The sequence below is a fragment of the Stylophora pistillata genome, chromosome 1, assembly GCF_964205215.1.
Source record: "Stylophora pistillata chromosome 1, jaStyPist1.2, whole genome shotgun sequence".
NCBI lineage: Eukaryota > Metazoa > Cnidaria > Anthozoa > Scleractinia > Pocilloporidae > Stylophora > Stylophora pistillata.
The window spans coordinates 54,186,585-54,214,112 of record NC_142519.1 but is presented as its reverse complement, the minus strand read 5'-3'; the positions used below and the strand labels follow the sequence as shown (position 1 = coordinate 54,214,112).

The window sequence follows — 27,528 nt, the reverse complement described above, 5'->3', positions numbered from 1 at the left end:
TTTCAATACCGAAATCGTCTAAGCCAAAACATGACAAATCTAACATTACCCTCAAGCTGACTCAGTGTGCTCATCATTACATTTGCATTTTACGCTGCCATCTTGATATTTGGGGATGCTGATTCCGCTCGTCTCACAAGAACTCTGTGTTTTGAAAGATACCAGCTAAATGCTGATTGCTTACAGCTTTAAAGTTAAAATTTTCAACTCAAACAAGATAAAATTGGAAAAATTAAGAACCAATTAAAGTACTGCTTGGTCCCACCATGATGCTGCGTGTACATGTCTTCAATTGATCATTCCAGCACTCGAGTATACAAGACTGACGACTTTGTCCGAAAGTCGGCTAAAGCCCGACAGAAACGACAGTGAATTTGAGATCTCGGTTTAACAGCTTTTCAGAAAGAACAGAAAGTGTAGCAATGGCAGGGTTCCTGTGTATGTGCAAAAATATTCTGTCAATGACAAGAATAGACGACCTTGGAGTGGATAATGTCAAACTGATATAGTTGGAGATTGCGGTCGTGCCATATTGTAAGTAAACATTAATTATAATTTAAGGTAGAAAATTGTCCTTAAAAACTTTAGGCTTATTCTTGACGCAACTGGAAGAGAAAAACAATGCATTTTTCCTAAACTGAACATGCCTGCCTATCTTACAATTCTTTTGCTGGGCTTTCAAGGAAAATTAGCTCCCACCTAAGGTTTAAATTATGCAAACTAGTTGTATTGTCTTTACTAATAATGTCAACGTACCTTAGCTGAACCTTTTATAATACAAAAAATTTCTAAGTCCCCTTAATTTAGGCATTGTTTCCCTTTATAATGGCATAAAATGGATGCATTAAAATAATTATGAGTAGCGACGTCTTGACAAAAATACTCCAGCATTCTAAGTACAGTATACCATGTTTGTGAAATAACTGAAAAAAATTAATGGCTAAAAAAATTACACATTAGGTACAGATGAATGTCAATGGGTCGTAAGGGAGTAGGCCTGACATGGTAAAGTTTAAAGAGAATTTTAAAAAAGGATTCAGTAACAATTTGTAAATTTTTAAAAGATAAAAAGATTCACACAATGAGCTAGAAATAATAGTTTTTGCTCTAACAGGGACGTAGGAAACGACGAGCACAGAAATGATCAAGTCGTTAGCCCTTCGCTCCGACGAAGGGCTAACGCTCGAAACGTCAGCTTTTATAATCGTAAAGGTGGCCAATTTACCATTTCAACTTTGTTGGTATATTCAAATTATTTTATTGTATGGTTTTGTTATTCTTAGTTTTTATTCTGATTTTAACAGTTTAGTTATTTCATTCGCTCTGACGAAGGGCTAACGCTCGAAACGTCAGCTTTTTAACTCTTTACCGTGGCCAGTTTACAATTTCAACTTAGTTGATATACCAAATTATTTCATTTATAGTTTATCTTACTCATGCTTTAAATATTTCTACGAAATATATTTTTAAATCATGATCATTGTAAAGCTCTATTGGATAGCAATAGAAATAGCGCCATATGAATTTTTAAAAAATTAAAAGATTACAGATAATTATTTTTTAACAGAAATTTGGACAATAAACACACTTCCACACCAAACTCCACTGATGATAAAGCTTGCGAGAGCAGTCAGAGACTCGAGGACTCCGCCTTGACAGATGCACCTTTTTTAATGAATCCCTTTACTGAACGGTAAAAATGCATTTCTATTGATCTGTAGTGCGCAGTGCCGTCTGTTGCGCGTGCGATTAGCCAGGGAGAAATTGACGTCATTTCGGAAAGTTCAGGGGATTATTCCTGCGCGTATATATGAAGAAATGAAAAAGAGCTCCGGAGATCGCACCGGGATAACAGCAGCAAAGGTGCTCTAAATCAATAGAGTAATCTTTTTTTTTGCATGGGGGTGGGGGGCGGGGGGGAGGGGAGATTTAAAAATATGAAAAATTGCTCGCTAAAGAGAAAAAATCATTGGTAGATGAAAATCTGGTCGGCAGAAAGAGGCAACTGGAAAACAAAAATTTTCGCATGGAAGAAAACGGAGAAAAGAACGATCGTCTACAAAATATTTCAAGATTCCCATTTCTTTCCAAAAATGAAATAATAAAAAAAAAATGACTGGTCTCTAATTCCTTTCCTTCGTAGCTGTTCTAGGAAATCTCTCGCTACGAGCGAGGAGCGTTACGTAACAAGCCAAAGAACAGCTTGGAAGGAAACTAACCCCCAATGGTTCTGTGAAAAATAATTAATCTACACGGGCGTCACAAACTTTGAAATGTTTCTTTACGACTTTGGTTAACAGCTCACTTACAAATTATATGATCATGTAAATGAAATAAAATCATATAATGATCTGGAGTACATTGTAATATATCTCTAAAAATAAATTAATCGTTATAAATGTCTATCAAGTAAATGTAATCGTCTGCTGATTTCATAATAAATATTGTATATCTGAATTATAGAATTCAATTATATTATTAGATAAATTTAAGTCCTTAGCTCAAGTACTAAATATTTCAACACTAGCCTCGTAATGAAGGTCATTGTTCCTTCTCTCAAAGAACTATAAAAGAACCGTGGCCTCAATTCTTTTCCAAATCTAAATTAACGAGTATGGTCAAATTTTTCAAAATGAAAAGAAAAGCACTGTTAACATTGGGCAACATATTTTCGCCCAAAAACATTTTTCGTCCATTTTTTCTTTTTTTGGAGAACAAGACACGGGCGACATATGCATCGATGTCGGTATCTTAGCAACTGAGTACCACCCCTCCCCTTGCTGTTCGATTGGGGAAGGTTTGGATTCTTATTTGCTCAGATACTGACAACGGTCCCGACATTTACCTTAACAAATTTTCCTAGGATTTTTTCGACTTTCCATCCTCTTAAAATATATCTACATCGCTTCATAATAATTCTTCGCTCTATCCTGTACAAATTGAAATCGACCATGATCAGTATCTAAAACGTATGTTTTGTCGAGTCGATAAGCAGTCATTCTTTCATAAAATATGAAATAATTTAAACATCTGACAAATATTATAGATTTATACAACAATTATGATCAATTTCTATGGACGGCAATAGTTTTAATACTCTTCTAGGTGCAGTCGGTAAACTTACGGGATACACGCCCCTTTCTTACTTCTTTAAAGATTCATAAAAAATTTAAATCACAGGAAAACGATTTGCTGCTCACGTAGAAAACAGTTCACCGCCAGGGTCAATTTGTTTTACCTGTCAACTAAAAGGAGGCCCTTTGTAATTAGTTGTACACCATATTGCAAAGAAGAAGTACATCGCGAAAAAAAAAAATGACCTCCCTAAGAAACCAGTCACTATTTATCGCCTGACGGTGGGAAGGGGGGGAGAGGGGAGTAAGAGGATTTTTTGGGGGGTACAGAGGGGGAATTTGTCGTTAAGGGGGGCTACAGAAATTGAAATGCGTGTCTTTTATTCCATTCAACTACTCTCCTCTCCTCTCTTCCCTTCTTTACGAGCTCGTCTGCGCAGGCTGCGCTTTACTGAAAGGTTCAATTATCCCTATTGCATTAGTAGAATGTAAAAGACATTTATTTAAAGCTAAAACTTCATTTAAAGAAACTCAGTCGTCGAGTAGTTACAAAAAAAAATTGCTGTTCTGCATAATCTCCCCCCCCTCCCTCCCCCCCCCCCAGGCGATAAATAATGAGCAGTCCCGAATCGCAAAGTCTTTCCTGCATTGTTACCTTCTTAGCTCACGTGGTCTGCGTGGATCACGAATGCTCAATTTTGACAAACGAGCGCAAAAATAGAGAAGTCATGAGCCGGTCCTAACCATTTACGGCATCGCACGTCAAGGCTGACAGAATCGACGTTCCCGCAATACGCTTCCCACGTAAAAAAAAGTTTAATACTTTCGCCCATTGCAATCCCTTCTGTTCTACTCTTCGTTCTTTGAGTCGGAACAAAGAGTAATAAGAGTAATAAGAGGTATGGGGGGTGGGGGCTCTGAAAGTGTGTCAGGGGGCTCCAGCATGTTCGCCTCGTTTTCGTGAAGAAGAAGTTCCATCTGTTTGAAGCCCCTCTAACAGGGAAATCGATCCGCGGTCTCTACGAATTCTACATGTAGATGTACCTTGAGGCCCTGAGGTACTTAGTGTCTTTGGGCATTTCTCAGACATCTCTTATTAAAAGTTCCAGCTCATTACTTTTCGTACTTTCTTCTTTTTCTTCGGTTTTTCTTTCAAATTTCCTATACTTCTGCTTGACTTTGTGTCGTCTTCGACGTTCTCTTCTACAAATCCGTCTCTTAAATCTAGAAAGACGCGAAGAAAACGCCTCTAAGTAAGAGAGAAATGTGGAGTGTACCAGTTAGCGAGGTAGTTATCTGATCTGCAAAACTTCGGTGGACCTTACCTAAGTCTTCTGGAATACTATGGTTTTTCGAAGTTCTTCTCCTATGTTTCTTTTTTGCTTCTGAAAGACAAAATGATCCGCTTCTTAAAATGCAACTAACATCGTTACTTGCAATTTAAGAAAGTTCTAAGCCTGCAAAATTCTATCGGTTAATATCTGGGTTGCAAAAAAAAAAAAAAAAATCATACCCTTAAGAAAACAAACGATAAAATCTGGGTCAAGACACTAAACGGTAATGCTTTTCATACAAAGCAGAACTCCTGGAAATGAATCCATTTTCGATTCCCTAACAAGCCCGTGGGATCTTTTTAGACGCCCACGAGAGTCTACCTACCTAACTGATCCTGCCTAGATCCTTGAACTTGGGTCACGTGACTCGGTTTATCTGAGATTGTTGGCAGCATCTGGCCAGCTGTACCGGTTGCGGAAGGACGCTTGTCTTTTAACTTACGGAATAGATCTGACTCCAAATTATCACTAAAAGAGGGAAACAAATGCATGTATCTTAGTAGAGGTTTTGTTGTGTAGTATCGCTGTTTATTACACGACTCGAGCAGTCAGAGGGCCAATAACTAAAATCAACCAATCAAAACGCTCTATTGCCGGTCCAATATTCTCTAAGTATTGGACCGGGCACTGTCCCGAATGGTCCCGAATGATACCGCACTTGCGTCCCTTTGAACTTCAGTCGTATAATAAATCTCTTATTAACCAAGCTTGCTCGGAACCATACTGGAAGAATATCGGCCCTCGGTCTTTTTTGTACGGACCTCGCTGCGCTCGGTCCGTACTGTCAAGACCTCGGGCCGATATTCTCCCAGGACGGCCCTTGCGCTTGGTTAATAAGATATAGTATTTTTACGAGTTGTGCCGTATTTTGACGAGCCCCACGGGCTCGTCAAAATACGGCACAACCACACAACAAAACAATTTAAAAGAGATTTGTCATCCAACACGTCAAATTGTTTGATTTGTTATCCGCGAATTTCGCGGATATTTATTTACGTATGCAAAGCGCAACGGAATTGGCGCGGGATAACCAGCTCTAACTGCTTTGATTCGTTCGATTTATCTAATAAACTTGGATCAATAATCACCAGCCATTCCGACTCTTCGTCGTCAGAAAAATAATTAAAATTGCTCGCCATTTTTTTTTCGTAACTTCAATCCAATTCGTTGCTTGTGCGATGCGAGAAAACCTGTCTAACCGGTTCTCTGGAGTTCAAATACCGCGAGATATTTGTACTCGACGGTTTTGGCGTTATCTGTACTCTACGAAGCACAGTTGGATAATAAAATCACCAAGTGGGACAACTGAATAGGTCCACTTCTTGAAAAAGCAACTGTTGCCTAACACATACACACACGCACAAAAAAACAAACAAACAAACAGACAAACAAACAAACAAAACAAAACACAACAAAAATATTACTCGTGTCAAACGTGAAAAAAATGTAAATAATACCAACTGCAAAGAAAAAACGTGACAACTACCTTCGTACGCAGGAAAAATGCAACTAGTGCCGAGCGAAGACTGGTGCCGGAGGCGCGAACAAATTCAATTGGTGCGAAGCGCAAGAAAAATTGACCTACTGGTGCTGGACGCGTCAAAAAATGCAACTGGTGTCAATAGGCTATTTTACAGTTGTGTACTTAGTTGCCAAGCCTTTGATTCAGAGTGAGGCTAAAGATGACCTTGTTGTGATAGAGACCTGTCTCTAGTTAGCATGATAACAAAGTGATTTACATTTGGAAGGCAGCAAGGTTTGTATCATAACAAGGTCATCTCTAGCCTCACTCCCGTTCAAAGGCTTGGCAACCAAGCACACAACTGTAAAATGGACTATTGCGTAAAGAGAATCACTTCTGGAGCGGAACGAGGGAAAAATGCAACTAGAGAATTTAGCTGGAAACAAACCTGACAGTGGTAAGTGTGAGCGTGTCTGCCTTTAATTTTCCTTTACGCGCCCAGTGCATGTCATTACAATCTGGAGTTCCCGCTTCTCCTGGACTACTTGTAGTGGGACTCGAAAGCTGCGTTTTTGTATTCATAGGTACGGGGTTTTGTTTTGCTTTAGCTATCTTGAGCGGAGCCAAAAGTGCTTCTGTGGATGGGGAGGGTGGCTTCATTTCCACTGGTTTCAGGGGGGTGGACTTGTAATTGTCCAGTCGTAACCTCTCGGGCATTGTCTTTGATTTGATAGGTGCAAGGGCAGGAACTGGGGCGCCCGAAGGCCGCACAATGGGAACTTGGTCCTAAAAAAAAAAAAAACACACACAAAACATCCAGTTGTTGTCAAAGAGAATTCGTGACGTTCATCTTCGAGACATTCAAAGTAAAACAAGAAAATGCTTTGGAACCCCTCGTAAAAAGGGGGATTTTGATCCCGGCTCAATGTACGCGTTACATATACAAAATGGAAAACTTCAAATCCATCCTCTCGTAATAAAGGTTTCAGGGTAATCTTGGGGTGTTCACGGACCGAAAGAATAAAAATCACGGGTCACGTACATTTCGGAGGGCAAATCACACAATAGGCCATTTTACAGTTTTGTACTTAGTTGCCAAGCCTTTGATTCAGAGTGAGGCTGAAGGTGACCTTGTTGTGATGGAGACCTGTATCTACTTAGCATGATAACAAAGCGATTTACATTTGAAAGGCAGCAAGGTTTGTATCATAACAAGGTCAACCCTAGCCTCACTCCCATTCAAAGGCTTGGCAACCAAGCACACAACTGTAAAATGGACTATTCATTCATACCTCAAAACTAAATCTTGGCAAGATGGGGGGTCTTGTTGGATTGCCGTGGTTACCCTCCTCAGGGGGTACGGGTGAGGCTGGGATGGGTGTGAGGGCCATCTGTGGGGGGTACCGACTGTCCTCCTCACTGCTATAACCACCTGCATCACATTCCCCATTCAGGCTGGGATGAAGGAAATCTGAGAAAAGATTACTTCACTCGCTTGAGGAAATGCTTCAAAAAGAAAACAAATGCTTCTATTCCATTCAATCCTTAAAATACATGTGATTGTAATTCAGCACAGCCAGTTGTCTGGTGGTGTCATTACTGTAGTAACAAACGCCCCGTATAAAATGAAGTGAAGTTATATATAAGCCAGTGCAAAACTATTTTTAGGTCATGTAATAGACACCACTCTTAGACTAAATTCTTCATAGTAAATGCAATAGCCTATTTCCGAATTACCCTTGGCCTCATTTTCAAAACGAGTCCTGGTGCTCATCCTTTCATATGATAATAAGTTTTCATTCACATGCAAATTAAACTCATTTTCACAAGAATGGTTGAGCACCAGGCCTCGTTTTGAAAAAGAGGCCAAGGGTAATTCGGAAATGGGCTATTTTGTTTGTCACTCAACCGTTGCCTGTCTTGTGTAGAGGGTAGGTGCCTATAGGTATTCTGTAGCTTACAGGACCCTGCATCAAATACTACCCCTTTACCTGGTGAATTCCCACAACCCAACAATGAGTCCCCATACCAGACACCAGCTAACACTAGCTCAGTTGGCGGAAGGTAAAAAAAAGGGGGGAAGGGTTGGGTGAAGGAATGCTTGAAAACTAAGTGCTACCAAAGCCTTCAAGAGAGTTGAAGAACAGGTGATACAAAACTTCCCTAGAACTCAAGGATGCCAGCAATAACAAAGTTGCAATGTGAACCAGCACTTATAACAATCCCCACTGATGGTCCGGTGCAGGCTCCTGAAACTTGTAGCAATAGTTCATTTTACAGTTGCTTGCTAAGTTGCCAAGCATTTGAACAGAAGTGAGGCTAGGGGTCACCTTGTTATGGTACAAACATTGCTACTTTTCAATTGTAAATTACTTTGTTATCATGCTAACTTGATGCTGGTCTCTATTACAACAAGGTCCCCTGCAGTCTCACTCCAAATCAAAGGCTTGGCTACTAAGTACACAAATGTAAAATGACCTTTCACTGTCTAATGATCAATCATCTATATTAACATCAATAAAAATAAATGTTTCTAATTTCTTATCCACATTACAGTAGATAAAGATGATATCAACCTACAGGGTGATGCTGGGGATGTAATACTGGGCCATGCACTAACATCATGCAGCAATGAAACCATGTCCCCTGCACAGAAAATACCCCGAAAATTAGTCACTATGCATGCAATAACTTCACTGCACAGTTGCAGTTACTGTATCCATCTGCTCAGTAATATCATAATAATAATTTATTTCCTATAGAGCGCTATTTACAATGACCGATCAACAGTGCTTTACAATTAATGTACTAACCCACCCATCCCACCCCAGGGGAGGACATCCATCGCAGTAATCTCGTGCATGGGAAATTACCGTCTCCTACCCCTAACCCTGCAGGAGACAGGACCTCCATTTATTTGTCCCTACGCGAGAAGACTAGAATATCTAACCATTTCTTGATGTCATAGAAAGGTAGCATATTCTTCTCAATCATTTTAAGACCTTGAACGTTGGTCCGACCGGGGCTCGAACCCTCGACCTCCCACACAACGGTCCAGTGCTCTATCCCTTGAGCTAATATAACCGGGAGGCGGTCAAAGAAAATATCAACAAAATCAAAGAAAATATCAACAAAATCAAAGTAACATGAACTTCATTAAAAACAAATAAACAAAAATAACAATATGCCATTAAAGAAATAACATGGTGCATTAATGACTTCTGGACATAGACCCAAAACCTACTAAGATGCAAAATTTTTTGTACCCTTTTCATCTTGAAGATTTTAGAGAATAAATAACAATGTTACAACGAGAGGATCTCAAAACTGCAAATAATATTTGTTGATGATTCTAAGTTACTGAGAATCACAACTAGAGGAGGAGGGAAACAGGCAAAAAATCAAACTCTGGTTGATCAGCACCCAACCTGCTTCTGTGCAATCTTCTTCTTTATCTCCGTTCATTTCCACAAAAACTTGTACAGCAGTCGTACTGTCGCCAAGGATTTCTTGCACCTCTGAATCACTGCAATCTGTTTGAAGCTGGGAATTAAAACCATCGGTTACTCCATTGTGGATCTGATTAAAAAGCTGGACACCATCAGATCCATGGCGACTGTTTCCAGGAACGGGAAGAATTTCTACAGGTGACTCTAGTATAAAGAGAATTAACAGAAAAAGAAAGACCCTCAATTTGAAAAAGCACATTATGATCTTTGCTGTCTAGGGAGAGAAAGAAATTCCTTCATGACCTTAATTAGGTTTGCTTATAAATGGAAAGGAACTACAAAAAAGTACAAAAATTTGGTAAAAATATATAATTTCTTCTGTTGTTTTCAACTGTTTTCTGCAGTCAATTAGTCACTCACTAATGGTGATAAAAAATTAAAAAAATTAAAAAAAACTAGTTGACATGTTGTACAACAAATTAAGAGCAAATAAAGTTTAAAATCATTTTTGTTTATATTTTGATAAATCATGTTTGCCAGGTCAAGGTGAAAGCTAGAATATTAATTTTGTTGCACTCAATTGGCACAAAATTGCAAAATTTCATAACCAGTACGGGAAGATAATTTGTATCTGTTATAAAATATTAAAGTGCATCTTCTATTCTCTGCAATAATTAATAAATAATAATAGTTTTAAAAAATGAAGTGTTTAATAAATTTATGATGCAGTAAAAGAAAAGCAAAGTCTTTGCAAATGATCATACATTAGTGGAAAACCTAAGTGTTTGTGGACAAAAGTCAATTGTCAAGCTTAAGACTACTTTGAATGTGTTAACACCATATGACATGTTCAAAATATATTTGGAATCACTAGAATTTGGAACATATTTGAAAATCTATTACAAATTTAGATATACTTGAGTACTTTGCAGAAAATGCTGGCACTGAGACACAATACAAAAATTTATTGCCTTTGACTAAAAAAAAAAACAGAGTGGAAGGTGTATGGTGCATCCAAACTTACAGATTAAGGCAAGAAATTAAGGCACAGACAAATATAAACTTGACAACTTTAGAAAACACAATTATAATTTATAACATATATTACAATCTGAGGTAAAAAGTTTAATTATTAATACATTTGACAGAACCAAAAGTTAAAGCATAATTACCCATACCTATTTTTCATAAATTAAAAATTGTACATCAGGATGAAAGATCAAGCTCTACGTAGTTTTCCAAGTGAAAAAAAAAAAAAACACAACAAAAACAGTTGTGTGCCTGAGAAGAAACCTTGAGGAGTTTTTAGATATAATAAAATATACATCACATCCTGCTGTTAACCAATGGGTCTCTGCAACTTCCTGACTAAACAGTGAAAGAAAACCCACAGCATATTTATACCTGCAACTCACAAAAATCGAAATTTGTTACAGCATTTGATGCTTCCGCTATGTTAAAACTGAACAATTTTAAAGCTAAAAAATATATCAGCCTAAGATAATATGCATGCAAGCACTAACACTAAGTTCTTTAAAAAATACTACAGCAATATGCTGCAATATTGTTGTTTCACAAAGGCCAATCGGTCTAAAAATGTACTTGTAAGGTGATCGTGATTATTTGTGTACTTGTATTTGACACATTACCACATGAAAACAATCACTTTAGAGAACCCATAGATGTTATACAACGAATGCTCAAAGTAACATAATTACCCTCTGAACAGACATTCTTACCATAAACCAAATAGAATATTTAAAAACTCAATGAGTAAAGTCCTTACTTTATACGCAGTCTGCAATATTAGACAATGTTCACCAATTTTGAAAAGTAAACTCAAACCATGTAATCAGTAGGAACTATCTTACATTCAAAACAGCATGCAAATCTCAAACTGATTTTATCTACCACACACTGTGAAGAACCTGTCTCGATCTTGTCTAAAATGCAAATTTCAAACGGTATTTAACTTCAGCAAACAAACCTCAAACAAAAGATGAATTAAATGAGCACAGAAGCCCACTTTTTGCAAGATTAAAAAAAGATCTATTTTGAAAATCAAAAGGGCCAAGAAAGAGATAAAAAATTAAACACCCATTCTAGAATTTTTTAAGTGCTGTTTAAAATATAGGGCAAGACAAATTTTTGTTTCATCAAAATGAGTTGCAATTAACAGAGTTTACATGATAAGTCCTCTATTTACAAGAGGACAATTGTCTTTTTGCATATCTAAGAACAATAATTATTTGTACGAAAAGAGGCAGGTGTAAATTTGCATATCAAAAACAGCAAAAAGGAAATAATGGTAAAATGGCAGCTGAAGGGAAATAAAAATCTGAAGTCACTTGGGGTGAATATTATTTCATGCATTAAACTTCAAAAAAAGCAAGAAAACTGGATGTCACAAAATTACATAGAACACATCCTCACATTAATTAGCTATGAGTACATGTCTCCAAAACACTACACTATCTTTAAATTATTGTAACTTCATAAATAGAATGTTTTCATTTCAAGATCAGATCCCCTAGCTGGCTATTTTTTCCATTTACATGTGATTCTTAAATTCTTATTAAGTCTGCAAATTGTGAGACCCTTATATAAAGTCAATGAAATTAAAAAAAGATTAATATGACATAGACAAAAGAACACTATATTTAATTTTTTTCGTGCCTAGGGCTTGTTAAACTGAGAGAATAGGGTCAGAAAGTATTTTGCAGTATATAATAATTCCATGTGGTCCTTGTTGACAACAGTTAATAACTATATAGCAAGAAATTTTATAAGTCCTTTAATAAAACTTCAATCCAACTCAGCTAGTACAGCTCTAGCCTAAACCAAGTGTAAACAACTGTCTAGCATATGCTGTGACAAGTTACATCTTTCTCAGAAGGGGCCTTAACATTTAACCAGTTGTGATACTTGAGATTTTTTACACCTCCATCAAAAATTCTGCACTTGAAACTCAAGTTGTTAATATCAGTATCATTGCTGTTTCCCACAATGTTGATGGTAATCAAGACTATATATATATAGTCAGTGTCCTGCAGAAATTTTGCAGAACAGACAAAAAATTGAATAAAGGCTGATAGTTTCTAAAGAAACTGTTTGGGGCTGCATCGGTGGGGGTAACGAAATAGTTTGGATATGTCAACAAAGTTGAAATGATAAATTGGCCACCATAACGATTACAAAAGCTGATGTTTCGAGCGTTAGCCCTTCGGCGGAGCTCTGACGAAGGGCTGATGCTCAAAACGTCAGCTTTTGTAATCGTCACAGTGGCCAATTTACCATTTCAACTTTGTTGATATATCCAAATTAAAGACAAAAAAATTGGTTGACAAAGGTTAGAGTTTGTCTCAGATCAAGACAGGTATTAGGCTGCTTTTTTTCTGATTCAAGGTAAAACCCTGTTAAAAAATTCCAGTAACCAGGACTTCTATTGGAAACTTGAACTCTTTCACTACCAACATCTTACTAATAATTCTCCTTGTTGTGTGCTGTACAATATTCTTAGGATGATAGTTTGGAAAATTTGGTATTGGATCAACTAATATACTCTCCCCATTGATACTTTCCTTTAATTATTCTGATCACTTATCTGCTCCATAATGAATTGATATTGTAAGGAGAAATTCTGTCTTGGCCACTCATGTGCATAAAATTCAGGGTTTAAAATTTGTTTTCTGCAGGTAGGTTATGTAGTCAGATAATTACAGTAGTCTTCTTTCACTAGAAAATTATAAACATGATACACAGGTGCTCTAACTATATATAAAAGAGCAGAATTACCTTTTATCAATGGTACTTCTGTGGCAAGAGGATTGCTAGGATCATGGGCCATTAATAACTGACAGCACGCAGAGTGGTGTCCCTGTTGAGCATACTGTAATGGAGTTCCTCCATGTTTGTCTTCAGCTTCCTTGTCACTTTCAAGCCTCAGCAAATGAGCAACACAATAAGCATGCCCTGTGGCTGCTGCCCAGTGAAGTGGGGTTCTATCACATGAAAATAAAGAAATCATTATGTTAATTCAATTTTTTTTCTGGCAAAAGTTTGCAAAAATAGACTGATAAGGAGATTAGTTCCTGGACAATGAAGAGTTTGATACCATCAACCATGACATTCTTATAGGTACAGTTGGTTTATCACAAAGCTGTACTTTTAAGTTCAAAATACAGTAGTAGTCATACAGTACCTTAGGGGTCAGAGAGTTAGCCATCAAAGTGATTACCAAGTAATGATGAATTAATTCAAAGTCATATATGCATGTCCCACTACAAGATTACTACATACATGTCAGTCTCTGATCAATTCTCACCTGCCATCATTGTCCAAGGCTACAATATTTGCAAATGGGACAGCAGTCAGTTCCACAAGGACACAATACTGTCCTGCTGCAGCTGATAAGTGAATGGGTGACCGTCCAGAGAAGTCTTTTCCATTGACCAGGTTGTGACCATCACACATTTCAAGCATCACTTGACAGGTTGACACATAACCATTCTATTGGAAAAACAATGAGGAAAATATTAAGTAAAATGTAATTACAAATAAATATTCCAAATTGAGCAGTAGTCAAGAACTACATTAATTAAGTTAACTGCAATTCTGTTTATTATAGTGATTACGTAACCATTTAGAGTGACTCCTTACAGTACGTCTCGCCCTTGAATCAACCAATTGAGAAAGCTGATGAGGAGAGAACTTGTTTGTCAAACAAATTCTCCTCATCAGCACCAGAGGAAATGTAAACTGAACAGGTAGGGAGAATATACATACTGACGTTAGGGAGTAAGGGTTTAAGAATTACACTCTTTAAAATGTAAAGGATTAAAAATGGATTAAACACCTGGGCAGCCCAGTGGAGAGGTAGTTTTCCATCTGTGTCTCGTGACAGAAGATCAGCTTTCTTTTCCACCAGCAATCTCACGTGACCTGTCCTGCCATGGAACGCAGCCCAGTGAAGTGCTGTCATTCCCTGCAGAAAAAAAAAATCAACTAACATTTCAGTGTTTAGGAAATTGATTTTTGCTTCAATCCCTTTTTGCTTTGTTAATGTCACTGTTATTTACATGTAGCCTGTTTTAATTTTCTTTCTCTTTTTCTATCCTTTTTTGCTATGATGGTACTGAATTAAAAAACTCTGCTTTTGATGTGGTGAATTATGGTCATATAAAAGATGGACCACATGTGTAAGACATCACACCTCATTATCTCGCACATCTACATCTTGAAATGACAAATGCTGCAGTAGAACTTCAAGAGACCTGTGTGGTAAAAGACATGTAAATCAATTACTCTCAAACTCTCATTTCATACCCTTCTATTGGACTAGCACTACCATGGCTCCCAGAGGGGAAACCTTAATTATCCTAGCTAGTAGCTCCATGTAATGGTAACTGAAGTTATAAGCTCCAACCAGATGAGCAACTCACCTTGTATTGCAACTTTCCATGTCAAAAATAACTTAAACAGCAAGTACATGTTTCCCTAGCATGAAGTGACCATAGGAGCATTTCAACTCCCCCCCCCCCCCCTGATGGGATGTTAGTCCAATTTGCAGGGTTACCCCCAGCAGCATAAATTTGCCAGTACTCATATAAACACATGGGTGGAGAGAGGCACTGTGAGAGCAAAGTGTCTTGCCCATGCAAGAACACATCACAATGTCCCCAGCCAGGGCTTGAACCCGGACCACTTGATTCTAAGTCTAGCCTGCTAACAATGAGGCCATCGCACCTCCAACCCAGAATTAGAAATTTGGAATTTCATTTACTCACCATGGGAATGGCAGAAGAAAGGAACAGAACTTTTCCCAATTGACACCTAACCCCTTTGTACCCACAATCCAACCCCAGGAAGGACATCCACCACACAGTAATCTCGTGCATGGGAAATTAATGTCTCCTACCCCTAACCCTCCAGGAGACGGGACCTATGGTTTTATTTGTCCTTATATCTAAGAAGACTAGAATATCTATCCATTTCTTGATATTATAGAAAGGTAGCAAATTCTCCTCAGTTATTTTAAGACCATGAGTATTGGTCCAGCTAGGGCTCGAACCCTCAATCCCCCGCACAACACAATCCAGCGCTCTAACCAATTGAGCTACCTAATTAACTACTCCACTATTAACTACATGTCACTCAAGGGAAGGTTAATGCCTCAGCCATCTTTAGTATGCTATATTATTCAGAGGTGGGTAATGGAGCTGAGAGGCACATTTAACTGTTTAACTCCCAAGATCTGGTTGTTAATTCTCCCCTCTAAGTTGCTGCACATTTCCTTGTAAACTATAGTTACAAGAATTTGGATTTAGATCAAGATAACAACTTGTACCTGATAAGTTTGAGTATTCTCTTCACCTGTTTGCAAGATAATTAATTTATGGAAATTATGGGAAGAAGTTACATGTTAATCACTTCTGGGAATTACAAATAAACTTAATTTGGCACGTACCAAAATGATATCGGGTCAGCTCTTATAGTCAGGGCCTTAAAAAGTTTTGAAAATTCAATAATTATGTTTATCAATGAGAGTCTGAGGTATAATTGGGCATTATAATAAGCAAGACATAAATGTGCACTTAAGAAATATTAAATATTATAACATTAAAAAATTTATTAATCATTGTGTACTTTTCATTGCTGAAGTATGTTGCTGCATGAAGAGGAAGTCTGCCATCATTGTCAGCAATCAAACAATTGGCACCTTTTGCAAGAAGGTAATACAGTCCATCATGCCAACCCTAAGGACACAGACACATTTTTGCGAGTGAGTAAACAATTAAATAAAATGAATAAATTAGTACATCTATAAATCAATCCCCTATAATGTTAATTACTTCAGTCGAGGCATTGATTCATTAATAGCAGCAAATAAAAGAAGCCAAATGTGGCACTGAAATTATTTACTGGGCACGTACTAGTCATAAAAAGTTGATCGATCCCCACAGTCAATTTTCAATCTCACTCGCAACCAGCTATAGTCCCATAAGCTATGATTATCATAATTCAGTGCAGGTAAGTGGGTTCATGAAAATTATAAAATAACATAATTTATTTCCTTAAAAATAAGAACCTGGGTGCTTGTTAAAATCAGCTTAATTTAAGAGCAGGAGCACTAATTGGAAATGAGGGTGCTTAATCAAGAGAGTGCTTATTAAGAAACTATTAACAGGTACTGATTCTTTCATAGAATTGAAGCAAAGTTATAAACAACATGAAAATAAAAACTGGTTTTTACCACAATTGGCAGTAATTTTACTATCTGATTGACCAATTGGCCATTGCTGATAAGACTACATACAATGCTGCTCTCATCAACGTAACTGTCGCGTAATGCCTTAATTGGCTCTCAAGCATGGATGAATCAGAAATCTTAACATCAATATCAGGGCTTGACACTAACTTTTCAACTTCCTTATAGCCAAGTGGTTATTGACAACTTAGATGTTACTACTATTTCAGTTTGTTTGCTAGCCAAACCTAAGCTAGTAGAAATAAACAACCACTAGCAAAAACTCAATTTCTACTAGTCTGAGGCTAGTTGGCTACCGTTAGTGTCAAGCCCTGGCTATTGTCATAAAAAAAAAAAAGAATCGACAGTGGTTAGGCATGGTGACAAGCTGTACTCTTATCAACAACAATATTAGTCATGAATCGCAGTGGTCAAAATTTTTCGTGAATTGTTGATAAGAGTACAGACCATGCTAAACCACTGCCAATTTGTTAATTTCCTTGTATCTCAATCTACTCAATTAAGAAAGTGAGGGTTAAGAGGAGGGAGGGTTACTTATTTGAGACTCTGGGGCAATTGTTTGATGCTAAGACCTGATGGGGAGGGGGTGCTCTTATTTGGGGAAGGGGGTGCTCTTATTTGGGGGAAGGGGTGCTCCTATTTGGGGAAGGGGGTGCTCTTATTTGGGGGAAGGGGTGCTCCTATTTGGGGAAAGGGCTGCTCTTATTTGGGGGAGGGAGTGCTCTCATTTGGGGAAGGGGTGCTCTTATTTGGGGAAGGGGGTGCTCTTATTTGGGGAAGGGGGTGCTCTTATTTGGGGGAGGGGGTGCTCTTATTTGGGGGAAGGGGTGCTCCTATTTGGGGAAGGGGGTGCTCTTATTTGGGGAAGGGGGTGCTCTTATTTGGGGGAGGGGGTGCTCTTATTTGGGGGAAGGGGTGCTCCTATTTGGGGAAGGGGGTGCTCTTATTTGGGGGAGGGGGTGCTCTTATTTGGGGGAGGGAGCTTACTAGAGCATGGGCACATTTGCAGTAACAATACACAACCCAATACATATGATGAAAATTACAAAATATGAAAAAAATTACAACAACTGGCTGCCACCTGATAAGCTGCCAAAGCAACTGGAGTCCTTCCAACATTATCACGTGCATCAATATTTGCACCGGATGTAACAAGGAACTGAACACACTCCAAGTTATTATTGCTTGTAGCCTGGAAAAGTGGTGTCATCCCCTCACTGTTCTTGCCTTCTAAAAGATCTGTAATGTAACCAGCAAACCACGCTATAAAAATACTTAGAGCATCAACTGCATGGTTCAATAGAGACATATTTTGTTTACTATACCCTACAAGTATACAGCTGTTTTCAGAAAGTTTGTCAAAAAAAAAAAAGGGAAAAAGTGCATGCAGATACTAGATAAATACATGCAAATTCATCAAAACCCATGATGTCACATCCTAACAGTGATGTTAAATTCTCAAATTTCCCTGAAATCCTGCTGTCAAGAACCAATATCACCTGAAAACTATTAACAATTATACCTTTAGGAATTAATTGTCACATGTACCTTAAAGTTTATGCTTTTTTCCACGCCCTTTCTTGAAACTAATACACCAAATGACCTCAACTGAACACTTTCACATTAACAAGACCAGCCAATCAAAAATATTAATTGTTGCCCACTTATGATGTCTTGACCAAAGTGACTTTGGATATTATGAACTCTACACAACTGGTGGCAGATTGACATCCCTCATATCAAGGATTCCTGGACAAACTTTCTTCAAAAATAATTATTTATAATAAGACCCACCATGCTGTGTTTAAATCTTATTTTCCCATTCTTAACCATAACTGCAGCTGTTTGCAACCTTGGGTCTATTCAATTGGAAACTGATTGCCAAGTTTTTTCTTCAGAATTACAGAGATTTTTACATGAAGAATAATTATTACAACTTTATAGTTACTAAATATACATGTAGCAGTGTACATAGATACGGATTTCAAGTGATCAACTTCATATCTCACTTGTTTGCAACATTCATGCACTTGTAAGATATCACATTAAACAAGCGAAGAGAAATTCCACATCTAACAAGCAAACATGTATTATTTTGTTACTTTATCATATATTAAACACCAAAGGCCTTCACTGACAAGAAAATTTTAAAAGGACTGGATTGAGAAAGGTGAATACTCTTCCATTAATTCATCAGCCTGATGGAGCAGTGGAAGTCAAGTGACATGTCTGCAGCTGATTAGTGTACACCTACAAACTATGAAAAATTTTGTTATTTAACACATTTATGGCTTTTCTCGGGGCTGTAAATCCTATATAATAAATTATATAATTTTAATCTAATTATTACCACGAAGGTAACAAAATCTGACTGACCTCCACATCACCCCATCAACAGAAAACCCTTAGACAGAGACAGGAAATTAATTACAGGTAACCTGCAATTGAACAACAGACCTATGTCCTTGGCAATCTCCTTCTTCAACTCTTTTAAATCACCCTTCAAAACCAGCTGATGAATCAACATCACTCTTCTTGCCATTGTTGTCTGCGTCATTGGTTCACAGATCGAGCCTCCTGGTTCAAAACATTTTATTAAGCACTAAATGAGTTACTGACACTGTCTGAAGTCATTGATAGAGTTACTCCATAAAAATGACTAAGAGAAGTATTTAGGCTGTGACCTGCTAATCAGTATGCTAATAATTGTAAATTCACTTGTGAGCTCAATATTATGGTCTGATAATGGGCTGATAATGATCTCTGCAGGAAATTTCACATGACTACCTATTAAGGTGCAACATGCAATTTTTTTTTATTACACTGAAACTCAAATTTCCTCGCTCAATTTGACTTAAAGAGAATAATGCCAGTCAGTTACATGGTAAATAATAAAAATTAAGCAATAGACTACCCTTTCTGTTAGTTTACCAACATAATAAACATTACAGAAACGTTGGAAAAAAATGACAAAAGTTTGTGATTTGCAGATTTTTTAAAGTGATCCCCCAACATTCTAAGTAGGCTTTTACACCCACCAGCCTGTAAATCTCTAGAAGGTGTGGTCTATCGCCCTCATAAAATAAACTTAAAACGTTTCAATTTTCTTTGGGTTTACCAATGCAATAAGCAGTAGGTTTTTCACCATAAGGACACTCATAGCTTATGTCCCTATGGCATTAACTCTATGACATAAGGTGAACTGGAACAGTTTACCAAAATTCTGCTAAAAATACAACATCTCTTTCATCTCTTAAATCTGCTCTCAAAACATTCTTGTTTCAAAAACTATATTCTTGATTTATTACATGAGAAACTGTTACTTTATTTATTACTGTTATGAGAAACATTTTATAGGTATCAACAAATTTATTATTTGCCTAACGTCTACTTACTTTCAGTACAACGGTAAACACTACAAACAGTTACACAGCACTGCCATGGGGTCTCCAGTTTCTGTTGTTATAGCAGAAATTGTGATGCAGAACATCGAGGAATGCGCCCATTCGACTTGCCGACAAACAATACCGCTTTGGTTACGTTACGTTGACGATACATTCACCGCCGTTCGACATGACGAAATCAACGCATTCCACCACCACCTTAACGAACAAAACACTGACATACTGTTTACCAGAGAAGTTCAAGAAAATGGCAAACTTCCTTTTCTAGACTTCCTGGTAAGCCACAACGACAACTCATTACGGACAACAGTTTACAGGAAACCGACACACACCGACAGATTACTAGACGAGTCATCCTACAACCCTACATCACACAAAGCCACAACTATCAGAACTCTAACACGACATGCATAACTAGTATGCGACTCGACAGACAGCTTATCAGATGAGAACAAATACCTTCACCATGTTTTTTCGAAGAAAAACTACAACAATGACTTCATCCCACGAAACACTCACCAACCCACTACCACTACCGAAACAAACGACACTGCAACCCCTACGACTACAACAACCATACCGTACATAAAAGGCATGTCTGAAAACATCTCGCGTATCTTACTACCCTTCAATATCTGCGTCACCCACAAACCTATCACCACACTATGTCAGTTACTAACCAACGTTAAAGACAAAGACGAACCGAGGAACAGATAGGGAACGACTTATAAGATCAATTGTTCCAACTGCCAAGCCTCCTACATCGGTGAGACTGGCAGAAACCTCACAACAAGACTGACTGAACACAGACAGGTAACGAGGAAAGGTGATGTCAGCAATCACATTGCTGAACACCATTGACTTTTATTTTAACGACAACATTGACTGGGACTGTGCAATGCCTAACCTACAGCACTGACTATTTTCAACGACTGACTCTGGAAAGCTGGTTTACTAACTTAGAACAGACTCCCCTAAACAGATGTCAACAACTACCCGCTCCATACAAACGACTCATTCACGACATAAACATCACAAACGAGCGAAAAATAACAACCTAACTTTACCGACACATCGAAACAGACCAATCACGACCGACTCACGTCACTTGAGTCTTACAGCCAATAACATCGCGGCAAAACCAACCGATCATTTTACACGAACTGGAATAAGAACATTCTACTGACAACAATCATTCACTTGACTCTTATGATGACTTCCGCACAGGTTGTCGAAACGTCAGTCACTACCACCGACAACAGTCCTTCTCAGGACTACACTCACCCGGACGATCAGACTACATCTTCACATGTTACCCCCGGGTTCAAGTCATTTACTGCACAGTACTGTATATAAATAAGTGCACTGGGTTTTCTACATGCGCTGGAAAAACTCTTAATTATTATTATTATTAAATATTATTATTATTATTATTAAATATTATTTATGATTAATTCACACAAACAGGTGAGGAGAATAAACACTGCAATCAGCTATGGGGGAGGTGGGGAGGGACCGTTTGAGAAAACCTCCATGAATCATATAATACCGAGCAAACATACAAGGCAACTACACTCTAGTATACAGTGTTTGAAGGCTGACTTATGTATTGGCTAACCTCTACATGTCCTCTTCTTTAAGACAAGGTAAGTTTAACTTTACTAAATAGTAGGGTCTGATAGCACGTACCCCACAGCAATAGTAACTCACACTAAAATTTAAAACATTGTGCAGCTACAATAAAGTTTTTCTCAAAGCAACCCTTTCAAGCTGTTGATGTCCTAAACTTTAGACTTCAACCTTTAAAAGAGTGAAGTTTGGGAAACTGAAAGCATGCATTTTTTTTTTTTTTTTGGAAGGTGCAAAGGAACCTCAAAAATAAAAACATTTTAAATACCAATGCCCAAAACTTGGCAGACACTGATATTCTTGCATCAAATTTTTAATTGGGTTCAGATGATGACATAATCCTATATAAAATCAAGAGACAGCAGGCGCCATCCTCTTTCAACTTAAGCAAAGAGAAAAAAAATACCATTTATCCATCATTATGTAAACTTAAAACTAAGTTTTCGTTCCTTTTATTAACTGAGGTTATATAATTCACTCATGATTCACTAGAATTGTTTTTTTTTTTAATATTATTACTTTTACATTGTACTATTATTCATTTGGTTTTGAATATGGTTTGTGCAGCAGAGAACATTTCACTTTTTCAAAGCAAATCTCCAAATTGATTGATAAGAATTCATTCAAAATCTTGAGAAGTCCTTTCCTTGAAACTTCCTTAATTAGCAAAACATACATTATAGTGGTTAAGACCAGACTTCTATGAGAGACTTCCTGAATTACACAGCTGATCCCCGAATTTGCCAATTGAATCAAGATTTCCCAGCTCTATTTCTTTCTGGAAACCACTTTGAATATGCTAATAACACTACCAAGACTGATGGATGTAAATCCTTTTAGGGAATTTAAAAGCACCAAAAAAAGATTGAGAGAGTAAAATCTAAAGTAAAAATTTAAAGTGCTGTTTAATCTGCATATGCAAAATTTACCTAAGACTTTCCAGATGGCTAAATCCAGAGTTTTTAAAAAGAATCACGCTAAACTCAGGGAATTTTGCAGAGTAACTCCAGATTATTCTTCAAATTTTAACTTTCTTTAAAGCAAAAAAAAAAAAAACATATTTCAACTAGAAAATTTTGCATTGTGTTTGGGAAATGTCCAATATTTCTTGCCTAACGAACCCAATATAAATGACCAAAATTCATCAAGAGCAGGCAATATCATTAACACAAACACATTTGGGCACCTGAAGGGAAGGACAGATTAGGTTGTGGTACAGCTTCGTTTTTTCTTATCTTAAAATATCATCTGACCAAGTATAGTAAAAGTAAAAAAAAAAAAAAATTTTAAAGCAACCAATAAATGTATAGTATGAAAAACACACTGTTGCTGCTTCTTTTGAGAATACGTTTCGTTTCTCTATTTTGTTTTTTTGAGAATAAAAATTTTATGATCGAAGAAAAATAATCAAATGGAGATGTACAATATCACTTTCAAATGGAAATTCTTGAGACGAGAACTCGTTTGTGAACGAATAAAGGCAAAAGTAGCCATTGATTAGTTCTGCTTATTACTGGCGCAAATAAATTGCAGAGTTTTAATTCCCCCTCTGATTACTGGGAAACTTTTATTCTAAATCATAACTTTGTCAAACAAACAACAACAGAACCTACAAGTTATTGCACATGCGAAAATGGGAATTCTTTTCAAAACGTGATGAGATGAACAACCTTCTGATTTAATATCGGATCTGATCGGTAAAGGGGAAATGTTACATTTCCAGCGATGTTTGGGCGAAATGTTCCACAACCCCAAAGAAGGCTAGCAGGGTCTGACGCAATACTTTACAGAAGCAAAACAAACGTTTGAAACATAAGGTTAGTGTTTCCAAAGGCAAATACTTCTAAAAATCCGTCGAAAATTCAATTTTTAACGCTCCAAAAAGTTACGCCTTAAGTAATTGTTCTTTTCTTTCAGATCATTAAATCGAATGTCATTTTGCTTGACAACAAACGCATTTACGCACATCTTATATAGTAACAGCACCCCAGTTATGAGTGAGACGAAATGAAAAGCAAACACATCGAGCATACATGAAATAACTATGTCAAACTCTATAAACTCGAATTGCTACCCTAGCACTAGACATCCGCAATTTTGATCTTAAAACAAAGGCTGATCGGCAATTCCAGACTTGATCTAGATGAGAGTGCTAAAAGAAATGGACTGAATGTTTATAACTACTTACGCGGGCGATCTCTCGGACCACCAAAGGATAGGTTCGGCATCTCTAAAGGTAAACGGTTTTATCAAGAAGTAGCTATCCGATCAACCGTCATCGCTTTGCAATGCAGATCCTCTTTGATAAACTTGGCTCGTCGACAACATATGTTTGCCTCCGGTGTTCGCCATACACACTGGCCGGAAGATTCTTTTATTCTTCACATTTGCACGCGAATCGGGAATGCTAAAACGAACAGTACCTCCTTCGGAATAGCACCAACAGTTGCGGCATACAACGCCAAAATCAAGCTTAATGACTGTAGATTACATAAAGCCGCTCAAATTTACCGCAGTTGTAATTGCAATGAGATGCAAAATGAACAAGCTGCAGCGTTGTTTCGGTCACACTCTTCTCAGCGTAATTGCAGATGGCTACTTTCTGATTGGTCGCCGAACAATGCCGATTGTAAAGGATCTAAAACACCTGCTCAAAAGCCAAGTTATGAGGATTTGACAATAACACAAAATTCATTAGTTTAGGAAACCCGAAAAAGAGCTGTAATCAATGAGAATTTGGGAAACAAAGGTTTCCAAAACGAGAATCATTATTGGCTCCTTTGTGTGCCAAAGAGAAACAAAAAAATCTCCTTCGATCGGACGTTCCCTTCTCAGAATTTATTCTGAAAACGATCTCTTTCGCAAATTTTAATTGTTTCCTCGTGTTGTGACCTTGTTTTGATATCACAATGTCACTTTGTCGTTGTGTCTTTTCTTTTTTTTTCCGACTGGAGCAGAATCGAATAAAAACAGTCAATGAATAATTTGGGCTCAATTGAGGGACCAAACCTTGCACGGTTTCAGCACTTCGCTTGGAAATGTTATCATTACACTAGTACATGACGTATAGATCAAGATAGAGGTTATCCACAGAGTACGGGATTGCAGGGGGAGTCAAAAGCCTCCCCTTCTTTTAAAGCAATCGAATCAAAGATAAGATATACACACATGAATGAAAATGAACCTAGATCTGTGAAAACGAAAAAAGAAAAGCTGTGTTTGAGGTTCGAATGAGCACTCACGAAAAACGTGCATTTATAGACATTCAAATTTTCGAATAAAACTCGGTTCTTCGAAATCCAGATGGTTTCGTTTCACTTCGTATATTGTCTTAGAATGAAAGCCCTCCGAAGAAACTGTATTAAAACCCAGTGGAGAAATAACTTTCTGGCCGGAACTGCATATTATTAAAATTTTCATGGTTATTTACCTACCGTGAAATTAAAACATCATTACACGATTGACTTCTTTTGGTGGTCTTCCAGTTACCCACCAGGTACTATTTCTTCGTTCAATATAGCTCCGTATGCGAATTTATTCGCACACAACAAGAATCCGAGGCTGAAAAGTTAATTGAGTCGGTTAGTCATTAAACGAGAGTCTTCGCGCGCTTAACGGATGTCTGAGTATGTAATAAAACGAATCTTGAATTATTTTTTCATTCATTTATTATTTTATATCTCATTCCGAAACGGCGGTATTATCATTATGGCTCATTGAACGACACTTAAGCCTTATTGATTTAGGAGGGAATTTTCTCGTAAAGTTAATGATTCTCAGGGAGAGATTGGGTCCTAGAAAGCTTCAACATCGATCAAAGGCGTGGTCTTTTGAGAGCTTCCAGAAAAGAGGAACAGTGAGAATTTTTTCTTTGATCAAAATATCTCTGGAAAATTACCATATTTCCTCGCCCAGGCTCTAATAAGCGTCCTCCCCCAAATAAGTGCAGCTAAGGGAAAAGGCCCTGGGAACGAGGTTGAAGCAGCCATTTCCACTTCTGACCCCATCTTCCCTCCTCCCTCGCTTCTTAAATTATAAGGATAGGAGGGAAACCTGATCCTCTTTCTACTTCATTTATCACGTTTTAAGCTTCAACCATAGCGGAATTAGTAAATACAAGAGAATATAATCTCTTGGTACAGGTTGGATGTTTCTTGATAAACGCCCCCACCCCCCCCCCCCCCTGCTTCGATCAAGCGCCCTCCTTCAAACAAGCGTCCCTTCCGGAAGCTGAAACTTTTAAATACGCTTCCAGGCTCTTATTCGAGGAAAAACAGGAGGAATGTTAATATTTCACAAAGTTGACTTAAGCTTAAGAGAGCCTAGTCTCCCCGCAGCCGTGATGTTTCGGTCACGCAACGCTGCCTCACAGACACGGCCGTGTCTGTGAGGCAGCGTTGCGTGACCGAAACATCACGGCTGCGGGGAGACTAAAGAGAGCCAGGATCGTGTTATTTGTGGAAACTAATTAAGCTAGCAAAAAACCGTGTATTCGATCAGCGAGTAAGCCTTTATAGATTATGCTAGTAAAAGTAGCATATTATGCTAGTAGCCTTGCTTTTTTTTCCCGAAATTATGCTAAAATTTTGTTCTTTTTTCCAAATTATGCTCTGTGAAAAAATTGCAAATAAGTCCAAAAATACATTTTTTTAATTAGAAACCGTTGGTCTTCAAGAAAGAAACACAACAAATCCACGATGAAATTCAAATAAACATGTGGTTCATGTCAACATGCACACTAGCTCTAGAGTAGAGTAGAGTAGACATCTATATTTATACAGGATAGCCCCTTCAGTGTAGTAAACACTGGTATCAACGGGGGTCCTGTTAACCACCCATCCCACCCCAGGGGAGGACATCCATCACACAGTAATCTCGTGTGTGGGAAATTAACGTCTCCTGCCCCTAGCCCTGCAGGAGACGGGACCTCCAATTATTCGTCCCTATCCGAGAAGACTACAATATCTAACCATTTCTTGATGTTATAGAAAGGTAGCATATTCTTCTCAATTATTTTAAGACCCTGAGTGTTGGTCCAGCCTGGGCTCGAACCCTCGACCTCCCGCACAACAGTCTAGCGTTCTATCCATTGAGCTAACCGCGAGGACTATACATGGCCTACAATGTGACTTCCGGTTCCGGTGCACCTCAGACCCGGGCTCAGACCGTTTCAGACGCCGCTCAGTGATTCAGAGTGAACTGCAAATGCTACCACTTGAACTAAAACTTAAAACATCGAATAACGTCACCAAGTGCTTGAGAGTAGAGATGAACAATGATCAAATTGTAGCATAAAAAATGATCCGATAATTATCAAAATATGCGAATTATGCTAGCATTGCTACTTGGCAGAAATTATGCCAGTTTGCTCAAATTATGCCAAAAATTATGCTAGCAAAATCTATAAAGGCCTAACAGCGAAGGATTTTTCTAAGGAAACGGATTACGTGTACATTAATTTTTTGGCTTTTACTGCTATAGGTGACTTAAGACAGGTATCTCTGAAGGTATTTGTTTCGTTTTGTTTTGGGAAGCTTTTAGAGGAATCCGTAAGCATAGCTAAATATTGAATGCAGCTCTTGATGGAAAAATCTGATACATTTATCATCCACCGAAAGAAAGACAAAACAAAAAAATGGTTTCGGGGAAATTTAATAACCCTAATCATATTTTGAAATTTATTTAAAGATCTCATAAACCAATGGTATCGAAAACAGTCGTCCCCAAGCCCATACTATGCTAAGTTCCATTAAAAAGTTGAGACGATCTTCAGCCAGGATCAATACCACTTTTAATAACTTTAAGATCCATCAACAAATGAACTTAACAAAACTTTGACTTTGTAAAGAAAGTTCTCCTTGTGTAAGTTTGCAATATGTAATGGTCATAAGTCGTCGCTTGTTCCAAAC

The 27,528-nt window shown here is 37.8% G+C and overlaps 1 protein-coding gene across 3 annotated transcripts; it reads right to left on the bottom strand.

Moving 5' to 3' along the window:
* Positions 1-4,033: 4,033 nt before the first annotated feature.
* On the bottom strand, positions 4,034-24,192 carry LOC111335368 (uncharacterized). Of its 3 annotated transcripts, XM_022941251.2 has the most exons (15): positions 23,808-24,192; positions 19,044-19,163; positions 17,668-17,825; positions 15,965-16,074; positions 14,532-14,592; positions 14,175-14,303; positions 13,644-13,828; positions 13,115-13,320; positions 9,299-9,523; positions 8,451-8,516; positions 7,163-7,341; positions 6,319-6,656; positions 4,734-4,876; positions 4,400-4,459; positions 4,034-4,298 (listed from the first exon to the last, which is right to left on the bottom strand). In XM_022941251.2, the coding sequence occupies exons 1-15, from the start codon at positions 23,845-23,847 to the stop codon at positions 4,171-4,173; spliced, it is 2,148 nt and encodes a 715-aa protein (XP_022796986.2). In that variant the 5' UTR covers positions 23,848-24,192; the 3' UTR covers positions 4,034-4,170. The 3 variants fall into 3 exon arrangements, with proteins under 3 accessions (XP_022796986.2, XP_022796987.2, XP_088618857.1); XM_022941252.2 differs by lacking the exon at positions 8,451-8,516; XM_088762731.1 differs by lacking the exon at positions 19,044-19,163 and having other exon boundaries at positions 23,808-23,999.
* Positions 24,193-27,528: the final 3,336 nt, after the last annotated feature.